This window comes from Sminthopsis crassicaudata, chromosome 5 (genome assembly GCF_048593235.1).
Source record: "Sminthopsis crassicaudata isolate SCR6 chromosome 5, ASM4859323v1, whole genome shotgun sequence".
NCBI classification, from domain to species: Eukaryota; Metazoa; Chordata; class Mammalia; order Dasyuromorphia; family Dasyuridae; genus Sminthopsis; species Sminthopsis crassicaudata.
In genome coordinates, this window is record NC_133621.1 from 311,086,644 (window position 1) to 311,107,490 (window position 20,847).

The 20,847-nt window shown below is 40.2% G+C and overlaps 2 protein-coding genes and 1 long non-coding RNA gene across 4 annotated transcripts in view; 1 reads left to right on the forward strand and 2 right to left on the reverse strand.

Annotated features, from left to right (window-relative positions):
* Positions 1-12,863: 12,863 nt before the first annotated feature.
* The window catches only part of LOC141545106 (zinc finger protein 8-like), a 28,329-nt gene continuing 20,345 nt past the window's right edge, over positions 12,864-20,847 (reverse strand). For both annotated transcript variants that reach the window (XM_074272074.1, XM_074272076.1), the window contains one exon: positions 12,864-13,667. In XM_074272074.1, coding sequence (XP_074128175.1) covers positions 13,621-13,667 — 47 coding nt within the window. In that variant the 3' untranslated portion in view covers positions 12,864-13,620. The remainder of the gene's footprint in view (positions 13,668-20,847) is intronic.
* LOC141545107 (uncharacterized) overlaps positions 13,917-20,847 on the forward strand; it is a 74,305-nt gene continuing 67,374 nt past the window's right edge. Inside the window, exons 1-2 of the long non-coding RNA XR_012482888.1 lie at positions 13,917-14,278; positions 20,306-20,364. This is a non-coding gene — a long non-coding RNA (uncharacterized LOC141545107). The remainder of the gene's footprint in view (positions 14,279-20,305; positions 20,365-20,847) is intronic.
* On the reverse strand, positions 17,763-19,850 carry LOC141542730 (uncharacterized). The gene has a single exon (XM_074267304.1). The coding sequence runs from the start codon at positions 19,848-19,850 to the stop codon at positions 18,147-18,149; it is 1,704 nt and encodes a 567-aa protein (XP_074123405.1). The 3' UTR covers positions 17,763-18,146.

The following is a 20,847-nucleotide window of genomic DNA, read 5'->3' on the forward strand; positions in this document are numbered from 1 at the left end:
ATATATATATATATATATATGTATATATATATACCTGCTGTCTACCTATTTCTATTATGTACCTATCTTTCTACCATCTATTCGCATACATATGTGTGTAGGATATTTTAAAATGTTATTAATAGCAGAAATGATGGTGGTATGAGATAATAGAGAAATTATTAATAAGTAAAAATTTCTCATCATTTCTCTTTCTTTTCCTCTCTCTCCTTTTCTCTCTCCCTTCTTTCCCCCCCATAAAATAGAGTCCCATAAAAATGGGAAAACATTTGAAATCCAATCAGTTCCCTTTGTAAAACTATTTCACAAAACTAATGAGCTGTTTGTTTTTCCCTGTCTTTTCCCCACATTCATTCTCTTTGCTGCTTCATTCTGTTTCATCAGCCCTATTAGAACCTGGTAAGACTCTACAGTGTGTGAGCCCTCATCTTTTTCTCTTTGTTGACATTTACTTCCTCCTAATGTTGGGAGGGACTGTGACTGTTTTTTTAATCTGTTGGGTTTTAGAGGCATCATGCCAGTTCCACTACTCTAGGATTCTGGAGAGCTATGTTGTCACAGATATTGATGTATCTCCTTTATTCTCCCTGGGTTGAGCAGGGTTTTGGGTGGGATGGTTAATCTTGTTTTACCCTTTCTGAATGGGCATCTCCCTTAGGCATTGTCAGCTTAGGTTTCCTCAGGTTATCTCTCTCTTCTTTCTCCTGTTATCTTTTTGATTTCCTCTCTCCCTTTTTCTTCTTTCTTCTTTTTCTTCTTCTCTCTACTCTTTCCCTTTTCTCCTTTGCCTTTTCTTCCCCTCCCCTCTCTTTCCTCTCTCTCTCATTTCTCTAAGTTAAGTAACCTGTCTTCCCTGAGTGATTCCATCCCTGAGCAAAAGACCTCTGATCATCGCCAATCTTCTGACTCCTGTGAGACTACAGGTAACCACCCTGGATCACAAATACAAAAATATCCTGCTTAAAACTACTTGAACATACACAAAAGTTGTTACTCCCAAATGTAGATCCTTACATATCAGAAGCTTATATAATCAGTATTCACAGGCTACACAGTAGTATTCTATTACCTTTTTGGTACAAGGGATGTATGTATATGTTTAGGAGGTGGGGAACTATTTTTACTTATCTGGAGTTCAGTGACTTTATCGGAAAATAACAGACTAGGTGATTAGTAAAGTCTCTTTCAGGTAAAAAAAAATCTTTTCTGGGTCTGGCTTTATTTTGTTGATAGTAGTAGGGGATAGTATGGAATAATAGACAAAGGTCATTTTGAACATCTTGTGTCAGTTTGAACACACAGAAATGGAGAGCATCATTCAGTTGGTACAATGGAGATTTTATTAAATCTTGTAGTTATTACTGGGGATTACTGAGAGGGCTACTTAGTATGCTCTCACCAGCAACCTAATACATTTCATTTATAATTCAATTAGTCTCATATAAACAGGGAGAGAATACATAGTTTGAATGCTTCTATAAGATAAGATATGTTGTATATAAGAAAATGGTACATACATTTAGAGGTCATTGTTCTTAGAGTCACTACAATTACTTGCATGGTTGGACAGGATAAGCCTAGGGGAAATTACCAACTGTTCTCATTAGTCCAAAAAAGTTTTCTGGAGGACAGTCCCCTGGTGCTTTTTCTTGGGCTGACCTTGGCTCCATTACCCTAACCATCCATCTCCTCACTCCCCGCTTCTTCCCTGGTTAATAGGTGATTGAAGTCCCTGATCCCCTTTCTGCCCTTCTCTCTTTCCCTTTTTTCAGGTCTCATTCAATGGTGTGTCATCATCCAGAAGGATCAGCTTCACAGTCAGTGGTGATCGCATGTTTTGGTGGTGATTGTCCCCTCCTCCCTGCCTGGAGGATAATAATAATAACAGTAACAATAATGATAATAACACTTTGCATGTATTTTATTTTTTTCAAAGTGCTTTTTAATGACATACTAAGGGAACAGAACGAGGGAGAGGCAGGCTGCCAAGATGCCATGAATTATTTTGGCTTGTTTCCCAGAGTAGAGGAGATTGGGGAAGCATCTCATCCCCAAGAATCCAGACCAATAAGCAGAATGTCTGACGGTTCAGCTTACTATTGATTTATCTCTACTGGAAAATTGCAGAAAGAAAAGAATAGCTCCTGACCAATTGGACCAAAAGAATACCATTGAGTTAAGGGGAGGTGTAACCAAAATGCAGAAGCTTTTTTTGAACCTATCAGTACATGTTGTGCTCAATATTGTAGAAAAAAGTCAGCCACATTGACTTAGTGGTAGTACCAAGGCATATGTAGAAAAAGTCTTAAAATGAGATTTCTTCCTCTCTTCCTTGCTCGCTCCCAGACTCGCTTCCACGCCCTTCTGCATGCTTCTGTTCTCGTTTCCGTGCACTCCCCCGCTTCCCCATGCTTCCCCACTCGCTTCAGCACCCTTTTGCATGCTTCCCCACTCACTTTCACGCACTTCCCGCTCATTTCTGTGTGCTCCCCTGCTCGCTTCCGCGCCCTTCCACATGCTTCCTTGCTCGCTTTCTCACTCACTCCTTTACTCGCTTCCACGCCCTTCTGCACTCCCTTCGGCATTCCCTTCCATGCGCATCCTCTCTTTTCCAAACACTCTCCTGCTCCCTTATGCATCCTTCCACGCACTGCCACGCTCGCTTCCTCACTCACTCCTTTACTCGCTTCCACGCCCTTCTGTGCACTTCTGTGCTCGCTTCCTTGTGCTTCCTTTCTCGCTTCCTTACTCACTCCTTTGCTCGCTTCCATGCCCTTCTGAGCGCTCCCCTGCTCACTTCTGCGCACTTCCCCACTCGCTTCCGCATCCTTCCGTGTGCTTCCCTGCTCGCTTCTGCACCCTTTTGTGCACTGCCCCTCTCGCTTCCGCAGGCTCCCACTTGCTTTTGCGCACTCAAATGCTGTGTTTTGTGCACTATCTCACTTGCTTTTGCACGGCCAAACGATGAGTTTCACACGCTATCTCACTCGCTTCCACGCACTCAAACGCTAACTTTCACATGCTATCTCACTCGCTTCCATGCACTCCCGTTCGTTGCCACGTGCTCAGACGCTGAGTTTCACGTGCTATATTGCGTGCTTGCACGCGCTCCCACTTGCTTCCACGTGCTCAAATGCTGAGTTTCGTGCGCTAACTTGCGCATTTCCACGTGCTCAAACACAGACTTTCACACGCTATCTCGCTTCCACGTGCTCCCACACGCTCAAACGCTGAGATTTGGGTGCTATCTTGCTCGCTTCCGTGCGCTGCCGCTTGCTTCCACGCATTCAAATGCCGTTTTGCGTGCAATGTAGATTGCTTCAGCACACTCAAACGCTGAGTTTCCCGCGCTATCTCACTCACTTCTGCGCGCTCCCGCTCGCTTCTGTGCACTCAAATGCTGAGTTTCACACACTATCTTGCTCTCTTGCATGCTCCCGCTTGCGCTATCTCACACGCTTCTGCGTGCTCCCACTCACTTCCACACGCTCAAATGCTGAGTTTCGCGCACTGTTTCACTCGCTTCTATGCATGCAAACACTGAGTTTTTCATGCTCTCTTGCTCACTTCCTCACGCTCAAATGCTGATTTTCGCATGCTATCTCACTCGCTTCTGCACGCTCCAAACCCTGAGTTTCATGTGAAATCTTGCTCACTTCCGTTCGCTCTCGCACACTTCTGCGCGCTCAAATGCTAAGTTTTGTGCGCTGTCTCATGCGCTTCCACATGCTCCTGCTTGCTTTCACGCACTCAAACGCTGAGTTTCACGCGCTCCAGCTCGTTTCTGTGAGCTCAAATGTTGAGTTTCACGCGCTATCTTGCTCGCTTGCACGCTCCCATGCGCTTCTGCACGCTCCCACTCACATTTGCGCTCTTAAATGCTGAATTTTGTGCACTATCTCTCTCGCTTCCGTGTGCTCAAGCGCTGAGTTTTGCATGCCATCTCATTCGCTTCCACGTGCTCAAATGCTGAGTTTCATGCACTATCTTGCTTGTTTCCGCCGGCTCCCGCTTGCTTCCACATGCTTCTATGCTCTCAAACGCTGAGTTTTGTGCACTATCTTGTTCGCTTGCGTGCTCCTGCGCGCTTCCATACTCCCGCTCGCGTTTGCACACTCAAACACTGAGTTTTGCACACTATTTCTCTCGCTTCCATGCGCTCAAATGCTGAGTTTCGCACGCCATCTCACTTGCTTCTGTGCGTTCAAACGCTGAGTTTCATACGCTATCTCGCTCGCTTCCACAAGCTCCCGCTAGCTTCTGTGCGCTCAAATGCTGAGTTTCACACGCTATCTTGCGCGCTTCCTTTTGTTTTAATTTGCAATTGGGGAAAAACAATAAAATGTGACTTAAAAACTTAATTTTTTTTCTTTCTACCCTTGTGACTTTATTATTATAATTCAACAAAACCCCAGTAATTCTAAGTCATTTTTGATTATCAAATGAATTCACACTCTTACTTTGTAGGGCTACAGAGGAAAAGACTAAGGAAACTTGTCACAACACTTGGACCATACCGGAGTATCATTTTGTACTCACCTGCCTTAACTTTCCCTTTCTGGCCAGAAATCATGAGTTTGTCAAGATCAGCTAAATTCCTAACTTGAAGTTAGGAATATTGAATGTTGCTTTCTATATGTGAACTGAGCATTGGCTTGTTTGGTGCTGTTAGCTAACAAACTGATTTTACAGTTCTTATGCTCATAAGTAATGGTAACTATGCCTGTTGTATGCTTTTTGCCTTCAATTTCTAGTGCAGAGTTAAGTTTCATTTCTGAGAAGTCACCGGCTTGTTAGGATCTTCCAACATGCTCTTTTACAAGCCTGAGAATAATCACTGCCCAGTCTTGTAAGCAAGAATTCTATTACAGAGGATGAATTAGGTGGAAGGGTGAAAGATCATTTCCTGTGCAGGCCACTGTGGGAGTTGAGGATGCTGAATAACTTGGAGGCCAGAGGCTTCTAGGAGAGGAAAAGACAGCATCCTAGTGAGGATGATATGGGATTTTCTTTTCCTCTGCTACCTATGTCAAATCCATTTTTTTCCTTTCTGGTCCTCTCAATGGTATTGCAGTTGGGGGGGGGGGGGAGTCTGGAAGCAACTAATGTAGAGAAAGAATTTATTCAATTAAAAAGAGAAATGGGTAGAAGAGAAATTTTTTTTTAATTTTTTATTTTATTTTATAATTATAACATTTTTTGACAGTACATATGCATGGGTAATTTTTTTACAACATTATCCCTTGCACTTACTTCTATTCAGATTTTTTCCCTTCCTCCCCCAACCCCCTCCCCCAGATGGCAAGCAGTCTTATATATGTTAAATATATTACAGTATAATTTAGATACAATATATGTGTGTAGAACCGAATTTTTTGTTGCACAGGAAGAATTGGATTCAGAAGGTAAAAATAACAGTTTACATTCATTTCCCAGTCCTTTTCTGGATGTAGCTGGTTCTGTCCATCATTAATCAATTGGAATTGGATTAGCTCTTCTCTATGTTGAAGAAATCCACTTCCATCAGCATACATCCTCGTACAGTATCATTGTTGAAGTGTAGAAGAGAAATTTTAAAAAATAAATATTTTTTTCTTCTCTACATCAGATGTGGGCAGTGGGGAAATGAGAAAAGATTCCCAAAGTTCTTTGGGGGGTTGACAGCAGCATGGCTTGGGCCTCTTGTCTCTTGCTTCTCAGGGAAACCGGGACCAAACCAGTGGGTAGATCACTTGTTCCCTGACCATTGCCCTTCCCTGCTCCTTTAAGATGTGGACACATGGGAGTATCTCTAACAGGTTATCTCAGGTACAGTCAGCATCTGTTCCATTTCTTGTGGAATCAGTACAGGCGCCAGGAGTGGGCAGTGTGAGTATGATTGGAGCCACAGAGAGGTTTGCAAATTAAAAATGTGAAGATATAGAGGTGAAGGCATCATGTTTAGTCTCAAATGGGCAGGGCTAGGGCGGGTGCCCAGCTGCTGCAATGGCAGAGGTCGGGGAGTGGAGGCCAGACTCCCTAAGTTCCCTATGTGGCTGCTACAGCCACTTACAAGGTGGGGGGAGAGAAGGGCGGTGATTCTGTATCTTGCAGGAAACCCCAGGTGTTGCAGCTAAGAGACTTTGGAGAGAGGAGGAGTCACTGAACCTGGGCAGGTCCAATCTGCCTGACCTCGCTGCCCAAGGCTTCCCTGCTTGTGGGGGCTGTCTTTGCAGCTTAGGAACTAAAGGGCCCAGAGAGATGGGCGAGCTTACATCCTTCTCCAGGGCTTCCACTCCTCCCCAGGTGAGCTCACCCAGAGCATGGGAGAATCAGTCAGGGTTGTTTGTGCTGTGTAAGGAATACAGTTGTCTGTTTGACTTTCTAGAAAGCCAGAGGAAGACTCAGTAAAGTTGGCTTACTTTATTTTCTGGCTGTGGCTCCCATGTTTTCTTGTACTGAGCTACTGATGTCTAGAAACTTTCTGGAGTCTGTGGTGACAGGGAGAGAGGGCCACTATACCCAGGGAAAATCCAGAAAGGTATTGATACAGGTGGTTCTTGAGCCGACCCTTCCTTAATGGTTTCCATGGAGAATTCATTTAAAAAATGAGTTCTTGAAGCTGTAACTTCTCTATCCTAAAGCATGAACAGTAGGAAGTCTTGGGTGAGCCCAGTGTGGGGGACGATGCTCAGTCATTCCACCTTCCTGGTTCTGCTTCTGTGGATACAGACCAGAAGTCTGACTCAGGTGATTTCCTGTGATATTTAGAAACTCATTCAGCATTCTGAATGAAGATGTACTGCAATCTGGGGATGAAAAGAGCAGAAATCATTTCTATGTGAAGGAGAAGACTGGAGTGTATTATAAAATGCTGTAAGATGTTGTGACTGTTAAAAGTGATGATTGATCCTAAAGAGGAACCAAAGGACCTTATTTTAAAATATGCCACTAATATACATATAAATATTTAAACAGCTTTCAAATAAATGATTTAGACCAAAAAAAAAATCCTTGTAGTATATGATTTTAAAAGTACCATTCTCTTTGTGAATGATATAAGAGGATACCTCCCTTGTTTGGGAATAATTTCACATTTTGAGTAGGCAGGGAAAGAGCTTTCATTTATTAAAAACTAGATAAACGAGTGTATAGGAACACTGTGTTAAGGTACAAAACTGATGGATGCTCATGGGGAAGCTTCCCAGCGACCAGCATGATCTGTTTTTCAGTTCAATTGTAAGTAACTCTAACTTTGGGTAAAACTTCAAAAGAAAAGAAATCACATAAACATTTCAGGACTGCAGTATGCTTGTAAAAGGATGATTGATTGAATAGCAAAAGTTGGAGAACTTGTGAATATGTGGAAAAAACATGATTCCATTAATATTCAGAGGCTGTCCTCTAATGTTTGAGAATTAGGAAGAAGAAATGATAGAGTAAAAAACTTGAAGCCGGAGCTTGAGGAGAAGAATTGAAGGCAGCTCCGGAGGGCTTCAAGGTCGCTCAGGTTCTAGCAATTAGTAGTCCTCAGTTCCCAGGAGGAGTCAGCTGAGGGGGTCTTGACTGCTGGGGAGAGAAGCCATTGCTTTGGGCAAGAGGCTCAGTGACAACTCCTACCCTTCCATGTCACCTCCTCTCTTCTCATTCTAATGTTGAAGAAACTATCTCCACAAAAGTCAGATGACTCATTCATCACCACACAGAAACTCAAGGACCAGTTTGGAAAATCTTTCTAACAATCAGAGATAGGCTAAGGTGGAACTTGGAGAAATTGTGAGATTCCCCTGCCTAGAGATTTTTTAATTGGAGCAGAGATGACAGTTTGCCAAGCATATAATGTCGATGGGATTATTATTCTGTCACTGTTATCCTGGATTAGATACTTGGGGTCATCTAACCTCTGGTGCTGAAAGTTTGTGATCAGACTTCTTGCAGAAGATGGAAATTACCTGACTTGGATCATGGCATAAGCTAAGTCTTTCTCCCTCTCAATTGATTGTGGTACAAGGATTGCTGTTTTTTTATATTATGTCCTGATTCTGCCCACTGGACTTTAATATCAGATTATGTAAGTTTCCCCAGGTATTTCTGGAAACCACTCCTCTTGTCATTTCTTATTCTTTAGTTCCTTTTTTTCCCCTGAGGCAATGGTGTTTAATGACTTACCCAGGGTCACACAGCTAGAAAGTATTAAGTGTCTGAGGCTAGATTTGAATTCAGGTCCTCCTGACTTCAGGGCTGGTGCTCTATCCACTGAGCCATCTAGCTTCCCCCTTGTCTTTTCTTATAGAAGAGGAGTTTTCCATGTGATTTAAGTAGCAATAGATGGTATCTCATTCCCTGTGAGGTGGTTTTAACAGGTGTTCTTATTCCCAGTTTATATAGTTAGAAAACTGAGGTTGAGAGTCATCAACTGCCACATTGAGGAATTAAATGTCAGTCACTGAAGAAATATCAGGGTAGGATTTGAATCCAGGCTGTCCTGACTCTAGGACTACTAGGCTGTCTGCTACTCTTCTATACCTCTGCACAGTATCAGAGACAGTAGGATTCAGAGAAAAGAGCTTTCCATTCAGACTGCTAGGACTTGCTTCCCAGCTCAGCCTTGAGATTTCCACTTCAGTGCCTGAAGGCAAAGGGCCTAATCTTGGAATTGAGCCCATGCTCTGGAGATAGTATCTTAACACTTAATTTCAATGATAAACCTGGTTCCAACTACAAGATACCCTCAAGGGTTCTAAGGGGGCTCTTGAGATTTCAGGGAAATATTTTTGTACTGTTCTCCATGTTGACAATTTATCATCCAGTAGAATAGGTCAACACATTTCCAGTTCTACAGGAAAGCCCGTGGAAGTTGCTTGTTGCACCTTGGAAATTGGCAAACCACACAAACGTACTTTTTTTTTTTTTTTTTTTTTTCATTTGGAGAGTCATTTAAACATTTACGAGCATATCACTGCTAATCATACCTCAAGTGCTTTAAATGGCCTCTGGCATTTGTGAAAACCTTTTGTAGAGTAGCCTTCCCAGGGAAAGGTTCGCCCTGTGCAATATAAGTTATTTTTTAAAAAATAGTTGTTCATCCATCCAATCTTTTTTACATTTTTTTTTAACTTATGTATGCCAAATTATCTCCCTCATCTCTTCTCCTCCCTCATCCATTAAGAAGACAAACAATATGATACCCATTACACAGGAATGGAAATTCCCTGAAGAAGGAACTTTTTAGTTTAGGTCTTTTATCGCTCGTCTCTAGCACTGTGCCTGACACCAAATGAATGCTTGGGACCACATGGGAGAACAAACATTATAAACAAGGATGGTGTTTATAGCCCAGGTGTGCTCAAAAGGAAAAACAACATATTTTGTAAGTGAACTCATAATGAATTCATGTATTTTTGTAGCTGAATATCTATAGTCTTAAAGTGACTGTGAATTTTTGCTCTTTCTCTAAATGTCTCAGATGTACAAGCAAACTTGCAAACCTAGAATCCTAGCCCACGCTCCTTTGGATTTCCTGGGATCCATTTTTTTTTTCCTGTATGAAAGGCTTTTTTTTTTTTTTTTTTAATTCCATCTCAATAACATAATTTTTCTTTTCTTTCTTTTATATATATATATATATATATATATCTGAAAATATTTCATTCATTTTATGCCTATTGTCCATCACTTTTTTTCCCCAGTAGTCAGGTCATATGATTTTTAAAAATTTTATAATTATAATAATTTTTTGACACTACATATGCATGGGTAATTTTTTAAAACATTATCCCTTGAACTCACTTCTTTTCCGAATTCCCCCCCTCTACCCCCTTCCCTAGATGAAAGGCAATCCCATACTTGTTAAATGTGTTACAGTATACCCTAGATACAATATATGTGTGTAAAACCGAATTTCTTGTTGCAAGGTAAGAATTGGATTCATAAGGTAAAAGTAACCTGAGTAGAAAGAAAATAGTGCAAACAGTTTATACTCAATTCCCATTCTGTCCATCATTGATCAAGTGGAGCTGAATTAGATCTTCTCTATGTTGAAAATATCCACTTCCATCAGAATACATCCTGATACAGTATCGTTGTTGAAGTGAATAATGATCCTGGTTCTGTTTATTTCACTCAGCATCAGTTCATGTAAGTCTCTCCAAGCCTCTCTGTATTCTTCCTGCTGGTCATTTCTTACAGAACAATAATATTCCATAACATTCATATACCATAATTTATCCAACCATTCTCCAATTGATGGGCATCCATTCATTTTCCAGTTTCTAGACACTACAAAAAGAACTGCCACAAACATTTTGACACATACAGGTCCCTTTCCCTTCTTTAGGATATAAGCCCAGTAGTAGTATGGCTGGATCAAAGGGTATGCACAGTTTGATAACTTTTTGGGCATAATTCCAGATTGCTCTCCAGAATGGTTGGATTCTTTCACAACTCCACCAACAATGCACCAGTGTCCCAGCTTTCCTACATCCCCTCTAACATTCATCATTATTTGTTCCTGTCATCTTAGCCAATCTGACAGGTGTGTAGTGGTATCTCAGAATTGTCTTAATTTGCATTTCTCTGATCAATAGTGATTTGGAACACTCTTTCATATGAGTGGAAATAGTTTCAATTTCATCATCTGAAAATTGTCTGTTCATATCCTTTGACCATTTATCAACTAGAAAATGGCTTGATTTCTTATAAGAATCAGTTCTCTACATATTTTGGAAATGAGGCCTTTATCAGAACCTTTAACTAAAAAATATTTTCCCAAATTCTTACTTCCCTTCTAATCTTGTTTGCATTAGTTTTGTTTGTACAAAAGCTTTTTAATTTGGTATAATCAAAATTTTCTATTTTGTGATCAACAATGATCTCTAGTTCTCCTTTGCTCACAAATTCCTTCCTCCTTCACAAGTCTGAGAGGTAAACTATCCTATGTTCCTCTAATCCTCATTCTTTATGCCTAAATAACGGACTCATTTTGATCTTTTCTTTGTATATGGTGTTAGGTGTGGGTCCATATCTAATTTCTGCCATACTAATTTCCAGTTTTCCCAACAGTTTTTGTCAAATAATGAATTCTTATCCCAAAAGTTGCGATCTTTGGGTTTGTCAAACACTAGATTGCTATAGTTGTTCCTTATTTTGTCCTGTGAATCTAACCTGTTCCATTGATCAACTAGTCTATTTCTTAGCCAATACCAAATGGTTTTGGTGACTGCTGCTTTATAAATGTAGTTTTAGATCAGGTACAGCTAGGCCACCTTCATTTGATTTTTTTTTCATTAATTCCCTTGAACTTCTCGACTTTTTTTTTCTTCCAGATGAATTTTGTTGTTATTTTTTCTAGGTCATTAAAATAGTTTCTTGGGAGTCTGATTGGTATAGCACTAAATAAATAGATTATTTTAGGGAGTATTGTCATCTTTATTGTTAAAATCACTCAGCCTATCCAAGAACACTTAATGTCTTTCCAATTATTTAAATCTAACTTTATTTTTGAGGCAAGTGTTTTGTAATTTTACACATATAATTCCTGGCTTTTCTTTGGTAGATGGATTAGCAAATATTTTATACTCTTGATAGTTGTTTTGAATGGAATTTCTCTTTGTATCTCTTACTGTTGGATTTTGTTGGTGATGTCTAAAAATGCTGAGGTATGTGGAGTTATTTTGTATCCAGCAACTTTGCTAAAGTTGTGAATTATTTCTAATAACTTTTTATTAGAATCTCTGGGGTTCTCTAATTATACCATCATATCATCTGCAAAGAGTGATAGTTTGATTTCCTCAATACCTACTCTAATTCTTTAATCTCTTTCTTGACTCTTATTGCCGAGGCTAGCATTTTTAATACAATATTGAATAATAATAGTGATAGTGAGCAACCTTGTTTCACTCTTAATCTTACTGGGAAAGATTCCATTTTATCCCCATTACATATGATGCTTACTGATAGTTTTAAATATGTGCTCCTTATTATTTTAAGGAATAGTGCATTTATTCCTATGCTCTCAAGTGTTTTTAGTAGGAATGGATGTTGTATTTTATCAAATGCTTTTTTCTGCATCTATTGAGATGATCATATGGTTTTTGTTAATTTGATTATTAATATGGTCAATTACACTAATAGTTTTCCTATTATTAAACCAGCCCTGCATTCCTGGTATAAATCCTACTGGATCATAGTGTATTATTCTGGGGGTGATTTTCTGAAGTTTTTTTTGCTAATATTTTATTTAATATTTTAGCATCAATATTCATTAAGGAGATAGGTCTATAGTTTTCTTTCTCAGTTTTCAACCTACCTGGTTTAGGTATCAGTACCATGTCTGTGTCATAAAAGAAGTTTGGTAGGACTCCTACATTCCCTTTTTTTTCCAGATACATTATATAACATTGGGGCTAATTGTTCTTTAAATGTTTGGTAGAATTCACATGTAAATCCATCTGGTCCTGGGGATTTTTTCTTGGGGAGTTGGTTAATAGCTTATTCTATTTCTTTTTCTGAAATGGGACTATTTAAGCAATTTACTGGAGAGAAATCTTATGTATGTAATCAGTGTGGAAAGGCTTTTAGAAGCAAGGCAGTTCTTAATAGACAACAGCTGCCCTTACCCAGGAGCTGGGCACTAATAGCTGCCTGCCAGGCCTCCTGCTGATTATATGTCAGCTTCCCACTAGGCCTGCCCTTCAGGGGCAGTAACCTGCTTGCTCCCTGTGGACATCCCCCCAGAGGGGCAGCTAGGTGGCGCAGTGGATAGAGCACCAGCCTTGAATTCAGGAGGACTGGAGTTCAAATCTGGTCTCAGACACTTAACACTTCCTAGCTGTGTGACCCTGGGCAATTCACTTAACCCCAGCCACAGAAAAAAAAAAAAAGAAAGTACATGCTACTCCCTCACTGGCCAAGCCAGCAACATGAGAGTGACAGATTGAGGATGGGCCAGTCAAAGGTAATAGCGCCCCCCTCAGCAGGTCAGCTGAATCCCATTTTCCACAGGCCCTTGTCTAGTGACCAGCTACAATACATTTAGGGTTTCCCTAGTTGTGACTGATTCATGCAGTGGGGGGATGGGGACTCTGGCTCCTGTAAGAAAGCCACAGGTGTTGTCACTGAGAGACCTTGGGGAGAGGAGGAGTCACTGAACACAGGCAGGTCCAACCTGCCCCTACCTCGTTGCCCAACTCTCCCTGGGTTCTTGTTGATGTTGTGGCAGTTTAGGGGCTGAAACCTGGGGGTCTAGAGAGATACAGTCGTATCACTGACTTGCTAGAAAGCCCAAGGAAGGCTCAGCAAAGCTGGCTGATTTTGGCTTCTTCCCTGGAGTCTCATGGTTTTCCCAGACTGAGCTAATGAGTCTGCAAACTTTCTAGAATCTGAAGTGAGGGAAGGGAGGGCCGCTGACCCTTAGGGAAAATGAAGAAAGATTTTATGGAGGTGGTGCTTGAGCTGATCCTTCATGGAGTTCAGTGATTTCCAAGAACAATTCATTAAAAACAAGTTCTTGGAATTGAAATGCTTTGTGCTCAACCCTGAACAGCAGGGAGGCTTGAGTGGCCAGAGTGTGAGTGATAAGGCTTCTTTCATCTTCCAGGTTTTCCTTCTGTGAGTACACACCAATGTTTAAATCAGGTGGTTTCATGTGGGATTTAGAAACTCGTTCCCAGTGGAAGGTACACTGCAATCTGGTGATAAAAAGAGCAGAAAACATTTCGGTGTAAAGGGAAATATTGATATCAATTATTAAACGTCATGAGATGTTGTGATTGGTAAAATGATGACATAGTTAAAGAATACCAAAAGAGCTTTGTTTTACAATATTAAAAAAGCCACGTCTGTCACAGTTGATGGTCCCATAATCCTGTATTTGCTCTGTACCTTTCTCATGGTTCTACTCACTGACTTAACATCAGTTCATGTAAGTTTCTCCAGGCCTCCCTGACATCAGCCTTCTGACCATTTCCCATAGAACAATATTGCATTACTTTCATATACTACAGCTTATTAACCATGGTTTTGAAAATAAAAAGTATTTAAAATAAAAAAAAATAAACAGATCATCATAATAATATTTCTTTATCTTCTCCTTCTGATCAAAAGGTTGGAATGACCCTGAAGATTGATGAGGAACGTGGATTTGAGACAGGATTGGGATTTTATGTAAAATAAGTGAGTTATAAAGTGAATGCCAAGGAAGATGGCAAAGCAGATAAAGAAGAGAAACATCAAACCAAGAGAGCAGAATGGGGAATATGGCCAACATTTTCAGGCAACCAGGAGAGTAAATTAGAGCAAGGTAAGGGGGAGACATTCCTCAGGAAATCCTGACCTCTCTTCCATAAGTCTTCTGCTTTCATATTTTGAGCACTAAGCTCTTATTTTAGCTTTGAGGGTAGCGGTTGACAAAGAAACGATATTTCTCTTCAGTGATGATACAGTATCTCCCTCTCTCTCCTGTTAGGGTCACCAGCACCCTATGGTTTTGTAATACTGTGAAGTCAAGAGAATAAATGTGTGTTTGGTAGTTTGTGGCAAACTTCTGTGGATGCTTCAGGCCCATGGCTAGTTCTAGCAAGATGTTTCTGACAGAGGGGCAAAGCGAGCCAAAGGTGGCTATGGTCTGAGTCAGGAATACAGCTGATGACAACAAGGCTACAATAGTCAGGGAAGTCAGCCTCCTTTGCTGATGGAGGGACAGCTTTAACCAGAGAGGAACTTCAGCAAAGTGATTTCCTAGAAATGGGGACAAGTTGAACATGGTGTAGACAGAATCAGAGAGATCTTCCTAGAAGGGAGGAAGGCTTTGATATAGAACCACATAAGGACAGTCCTGATGAAGGAGGCAATTCCACAACAAAGATATGGAGAGTAGAGGGTGAATCCCAGACAGAGAAAGTGCAACTCAGAACATGTAGCACCTCCAGGTATGGGTGTTTACCTCTGGCAGTGCTATGGAACAAGAAGCCTTTGGGGATTCCCACATCATCCTAGAAATCAAATAGATGCCTTTGCAATTGTGCACAAAAATTTGGGGTCTGATGTCTGATTTGTTGGGACAGGCTTCTGCATGGCCCATGTTTAAGGGGGCTTTTTCAGCACTATAGAGTTCTATTCAAGGACGTCTATGAACACAGGAGCTCTGAATATAGCATTAAAATAAAGCTGCAATTACAATGCATGAGACTTAGTGATCCAAGATCAAGACACATGTTGCTGATCATGCCCTGGATACAGAGTGAAACAGTTTCTAGATAGACCGCTGAACGTCATGGACTCTCCAAGTAAGGGCCTGCAATGTTAGGGACCATAAAACCTGCTACTAAGACCATTAAATAAAGGATCTGGACTTTAACTCCTGGTTGCATTTGAGGTGATTAATGAAACTGAACTGAAGTGAAACGAAGGCTGCCTCCAGAAACACTCCAAGAAATCTGCTCCCAGAGAAAATTATATTTTAGAAAAGAGAACATTACAGAATCCTGAATGGCCCATGTTTGAGGGGGTTTTTCCAGTGCTATAGAGTTGTATTCAGACACATCTGTGGCCACAGGAGCTCTAAATATAGAATTAAAATAAAGCTTCAATTACAATGTATGAGATGTAGTGATCCAAGGTGAGGGCGCATGTTGATGATTATACCTTAGATATAGAGGGAAACTTGAGTTTCTGTAGAGATCCCTGAGAGCCATGGACCCTGCAATTAAGGGTATGCAATGCTAGAGTCCTTAAAACCTATTAATAAGACCATTTGTTCTGGTTTAATGTGCACCTTTTTCACATGGGTAATTTTTCTCATAAGGATTATTTTAGGAGTGTGAGGAGAAAAGGGATAGAAATAATGATAGGGGGCACTGGCTGCTTCCCTTACATAAGCTACTGCTCTATGTAACAGACAAGGACAGCTGACTTCTCAGTCTGGAGAGGTTCAGTACTTTGGGAGCAGGACTACCTACCTGGATTGCAGAAACTCCTGGTGACCTGACCTTACAAATCCAATGGTGTCCTGTAGGTTCTGCCACCTAGCAGGTGGTATTGCCCATTTAGGATGTGACAGGCAGAAACACAAGTACACAACCTTGAGTCTGGCTGAAGGGAGAGTGGTGAGAAGGACTTCAAAGGGACCTTCCCACCATGGCTCCAAGGAGCTTTCAGAGATTCCCGCAGACCCAATCACAGGACTGATACTCAGTAGCTGATGCTCAGTTGAGATTCTGAAAGAATAGGACTGAGAGACAAGTTGATAAGTCTCTGATAATGTCTATGGACATTATCACAATAGAGTTCTGTAGGAGGGATCCTGACATTATCTCCTAAGGAGATCTTCCTATCTAGCTCTTCCATGAATGTAATAAGGGGGATAAGTATTCCATTAACTTTTTCCCATCCTTGGTGACTGGGGGGTGAAAGGCACAATGTTGGTGCTGAGTGATTGACCAGGGTGAAAGCACCCTTGATAATGAAGCTCTTGTAAAATGGGTACATCTATTATGTATTTCTTTAAGAACCCTACTTAATTTAATGATCTTTCTCTTTTTTTCCCTTAGTAAATCTATTTATTCTTAATATACATTGCTTTATGAATGTTCTGGGGAGAGAAAAATCACAGCTAAAGTGTAAAATCATTGAAGAGATTAAAAAAAAGAAAAAAAAAGGAATAAGTAGAGAACACAGCACGTGTTGATTTACATTCAGTCTCCTTAGTTCTTTGTGTGGATCAGATGGCATTTTCTATGGAAAATCTATTGGGAATGCTTTGAATCCCTGAAACTTTGAGAAGGACCAAGGTTTTTGTAGTTGATCATCATGCATTCTGACTAGTACTGTGTAAAATGTACTTCTGGTTCTGCTTGTTTGTGTCAGCATCAGGTCATGTAACTCCAGGCCTTTCCAAAACTTGGTCTTTCATCATTTTCACAGAATAATAATATTCCATTGCTTTCATGTACCTCAACTTCTCTAGCCATTCTCCAATAGACAGACACATTTATTTTTCAATTCTTTACAACCCCACAAAGAGCTGCTGCATTTTGGCCCATGTGGGTCTGAAATACTTTTTTTTCTAAGAGGATTTTTGCTAGCCCAGAGCCTGTGGCACTAGGAGGGAAACTCTGCCACCCACCAGGAAAGTGTACAGACCATCCCCAAAGCATATTTGGTACCATGGGCAGCTGTCAGGTTTGAAGGGGAACACCTGGGAGAGGAAGCTGGCTTCAAAGACTTGGATACATTGTGCTTGGAGAAGCTGGGACCCATCTCACAGGAGGTGACAGCAGCCCTGGGAAACCTCCCTCACCAGTGTTTTTGGGCTATTCCCTGCAACTTGTTAGATGTACAAAGAGTGAAAATGCTATGATGTTATCCACACTCAGTTCCCACAGTCCTCTCTCAGTGTATATGGCTCTTTTCATCACAAGATCATTGGAACTGGCCTGAATCATGTCATTGTTCAAAAGAGCTATGAACATCAAAATTGATCATTGTATAATCTTGCTGTTGCCATGTATGATGATCTCCTGGTTCTGCTCACTTCACTTTGCATCAGTTCACGTAGGTCTCTTCAGGCATCTTTGAAATCAGCCTGCTAATCATTCCTTATGTAGCAATAGTATTCCAAAATATTAATGTGCTATAATGTATTCAGTATTTCCCAGCTGCTAGGCATCTACTCAGGTTCCAGTTTCTTGCCACTACTAACAGGGATGCAGAAAAATTCCTGCACATGTGGGTCCCTTTCCCTCCTTTAGGATCTCTTTGTCAAATAAGCCCAGTAGAAACATTACTACTTCTAAGGCTATGCACCTTTTAATTGCCCTTTGAACATAGTTCCATATTGCTGGACAGAATAGTTGGATCCATTCACAATTCCACCAACAATATATTAATGTCCTAGGTTTTCCCCAAAGCCTTTCCACATTGGTTACATTGAGGTTTTGTTCAGTTTGGGTGATTTGACACCTAATAAGTAATCCTCTATTTGCAAAAGCTTTCTAACATTCATTACAAAGTTTCTCTTAAGTGTGGGTATGCTCATGGTCAATAAGATTAGATTTATGTCTAAAAGCCTTTCCACAAAAGTTACACTCATAAGGCTTCTCTCCAGAGTGGATTCTCTGATGTAAAATAAAACCTTTATTTATAAAACTTTTTCCACATAGGTTACATTCCTAAGACTTCTCTTCAGTGTGCATCAACTGATGTCCAGTAAGACCTCCCTTGCTTCTAAAACACTTTCCACACTGGTCACATTCATAAGGCTTCTCTCCAGTGTGGATTCTCTGATGTACAGTAAGATTTCCCTTTTTTCTAAAAGCCTTTCCACATTGTTTACATTCATAAGGCTTCTCTCTAGTGTGGATTCTCTGATGTCCAGTAAGACCTCCCTTGCTTCTAAAACCCTTTCCACATTGGTTGCATTCATAAGGCTTCTCTCCAGTGTGGATTCTCTGATGTATAGTAAGATCTCCCTTTTGTCTAAAAGCCTTTTCACACTGGTTACATTCAAAAGGTTTCTCTCCAGTGTGGATTCTCTGATGTATAGTAAGATTTACTTTACTTCCAAATGACTTACCACATTGGTTACATTCATAAGGTTTCTCTTCAGTGTGCATCAATTGATGTCCATTAAGACCTCTTTTGCTTCTAAAAGCCTTTCCACATTGGTTACATTCATAAGACTTATCACCAGTGTGGATTCTCTGATGTTCAATAAAACAATCCTTACTTCTAAAACCCTTTCCACAGTGGTTACATTCAAAAGGTTTCTCTCCAGTGTGGATTCTCTGATGTCCAATAAAACCTATCTTACTTCTAAAGGCCTTTCCACATTGGTTACATTCATAAGGTTTCTCTCCAGTGTGGATTCTCTGATGTCTAGTAAGACCTTTCTTGTCTCCAAAAGTCTTTCCACAATGGTTACATTCATAAGGTTTCTCTCCAGTATGCATTATCTGATGTCTAGTAAGACTTTTCTTGCTTCCAAATGACTTTCCGCACTGGTTACATTCATAAGGTTTCTCTCCAGTGTGGATTCTCTGATGTCCAATAAAACCTATTTTGCTTCTAAAGGCCTTTCCACATTGGTTACATTCATAAGGTTTCTCTCTAGTATGGATTCTCTGATGTCTAGTAAGACCTTTCTTCTCTCCAAAAGTCTTTCCACAATGGTTACATTCATAAGGTTTCTCTCCAGTGTGGATTCTCTGATGTACAGTAAGATCTCCCTTTTGTCTAAAAGCCTTTCCACACTGGTTACATTCATAAGGTTTCTCTCCAGTGTGGATTCTCTGATGTATAGTAAGACCTTTCTTCTCTCCAAAAGTCTTTCCACACTGGTTACATTCATAAGGTTTCTCACCAGTGTGGATTCTCTGATGTATAATAAGTTTTTCCTTCCTTCTAAAAGCTTTTCCACATTGGTTACATTCATAAGGTTTCTCTCCAGTGTGGATTCTCTGATGTCCAATAAAACCTAGCTTGCTTCTAAAACCTTTTCCACATTGGTTACATTCATAAGGTTTCTCACCAGTGTGGATTCTCTGATGTATAATAAGTTTTTCCTTCCTTCTAAAAGCCTTTCCACACTGGTTACATTCATAAGGTTTCTCACCAGTGTGGATTCTCTGATGTATAACAAGCTTTCCTTTCCTTCTAAAAGCTTTTCCACATTGGTTACATTCATAAGGCTTCTCTCCAGTGTGGGTTCTGTGATGTAAATTAAGAAATGCTCTATTTATGAAAGCCTTTCCACCCTGATTACATTCATTAGGTTTCTCTCCTGTGTGGATTCTCGATTGTTCAATAAGATTTTCCTTTTTTATAAAACCTTTTCCACAAAAGAAAAAAGCAAATAATAAAGTAAATATAGTCATGATCCAGACACACACACACACACACACACACACACACACACACACACACTCAGATATATTTATATTCCCTTCCCTTCATAAGCAGAAGAGAAACTCAGTCATTTTCTCTTTTCCTAGGCAAAGAAAAAAAATCTAAAATGGGCAGAACCAATCATTTTAAGTCCCATTAAGTTCACATGCCAAACATGATCTAATTTCTAAAGAGTTTCATGCACAATTACAATGGAACATCATTATAACCTGTGACAACACAAAGAGTGCCTTCATTCTCCTTAGGTACACAACTCAGGTCACCAGCTCAGAATGGCTGAGTGACTAGGGCCAAATCCTAGCAGCTGAGACTAGAATTTATACCCTGTGAATGGACATGCTCTGCTTAAATTATGTGACAATCATCTCCACTCTCAATTTTCCCCTTTCTCTTTCATTAACTGTGCTTTGCTTCTTTTTCACAGACATGACATCTGGTGCATATATAGGAAATACTCAAATTGTTTCATGATCTCTCCTGCTTGTAAGTATAACAAATTTCCATGCTGATCTCTTTTAATTCTATTTTTTTCCTATTACTTTTTTTTTTAATTATTTTTTTTATATTTATTTTTTTTATTATATATATATATATATATTTTATAATATTATCCCTTGTATTCATTTTTCCAAATTCCCCCCCCCCTCCCTCTATTCCCTCCCCCCGATGACAGGCAATACCATACATTTTACATGTGTTACAATATAATCTAGGTACAATACATGTGTGCGAATATCATTTTCTTGTTGCACAATAAACATTAGAATCCGAAGGTACATGCAACCTGGGCAGACAGATATTAGTGCTAACAATTTTCATTCCCCTCCCAGTGTTTCTTCTCTGGGTGCAGCTACCCCTGTCCATCATTGATCAACTGGAAGTGAGTTGGATCTTCTTTATGTTGAAGATTTCCACTTCCATCAGAATACATCCCCATACAGTATTGTTGTTGAGGTGTACAGTGAT

What these genes read in the sequence shown, in the direction of transcription:
- LOC141542730 (XM_074267304.1), bottom strand. Translation starts at nt 19,850, where the DNA reads ATGACTATATTTACTTTATTATTTGCTTTTTTCTTTTGTGGAAAAGGT.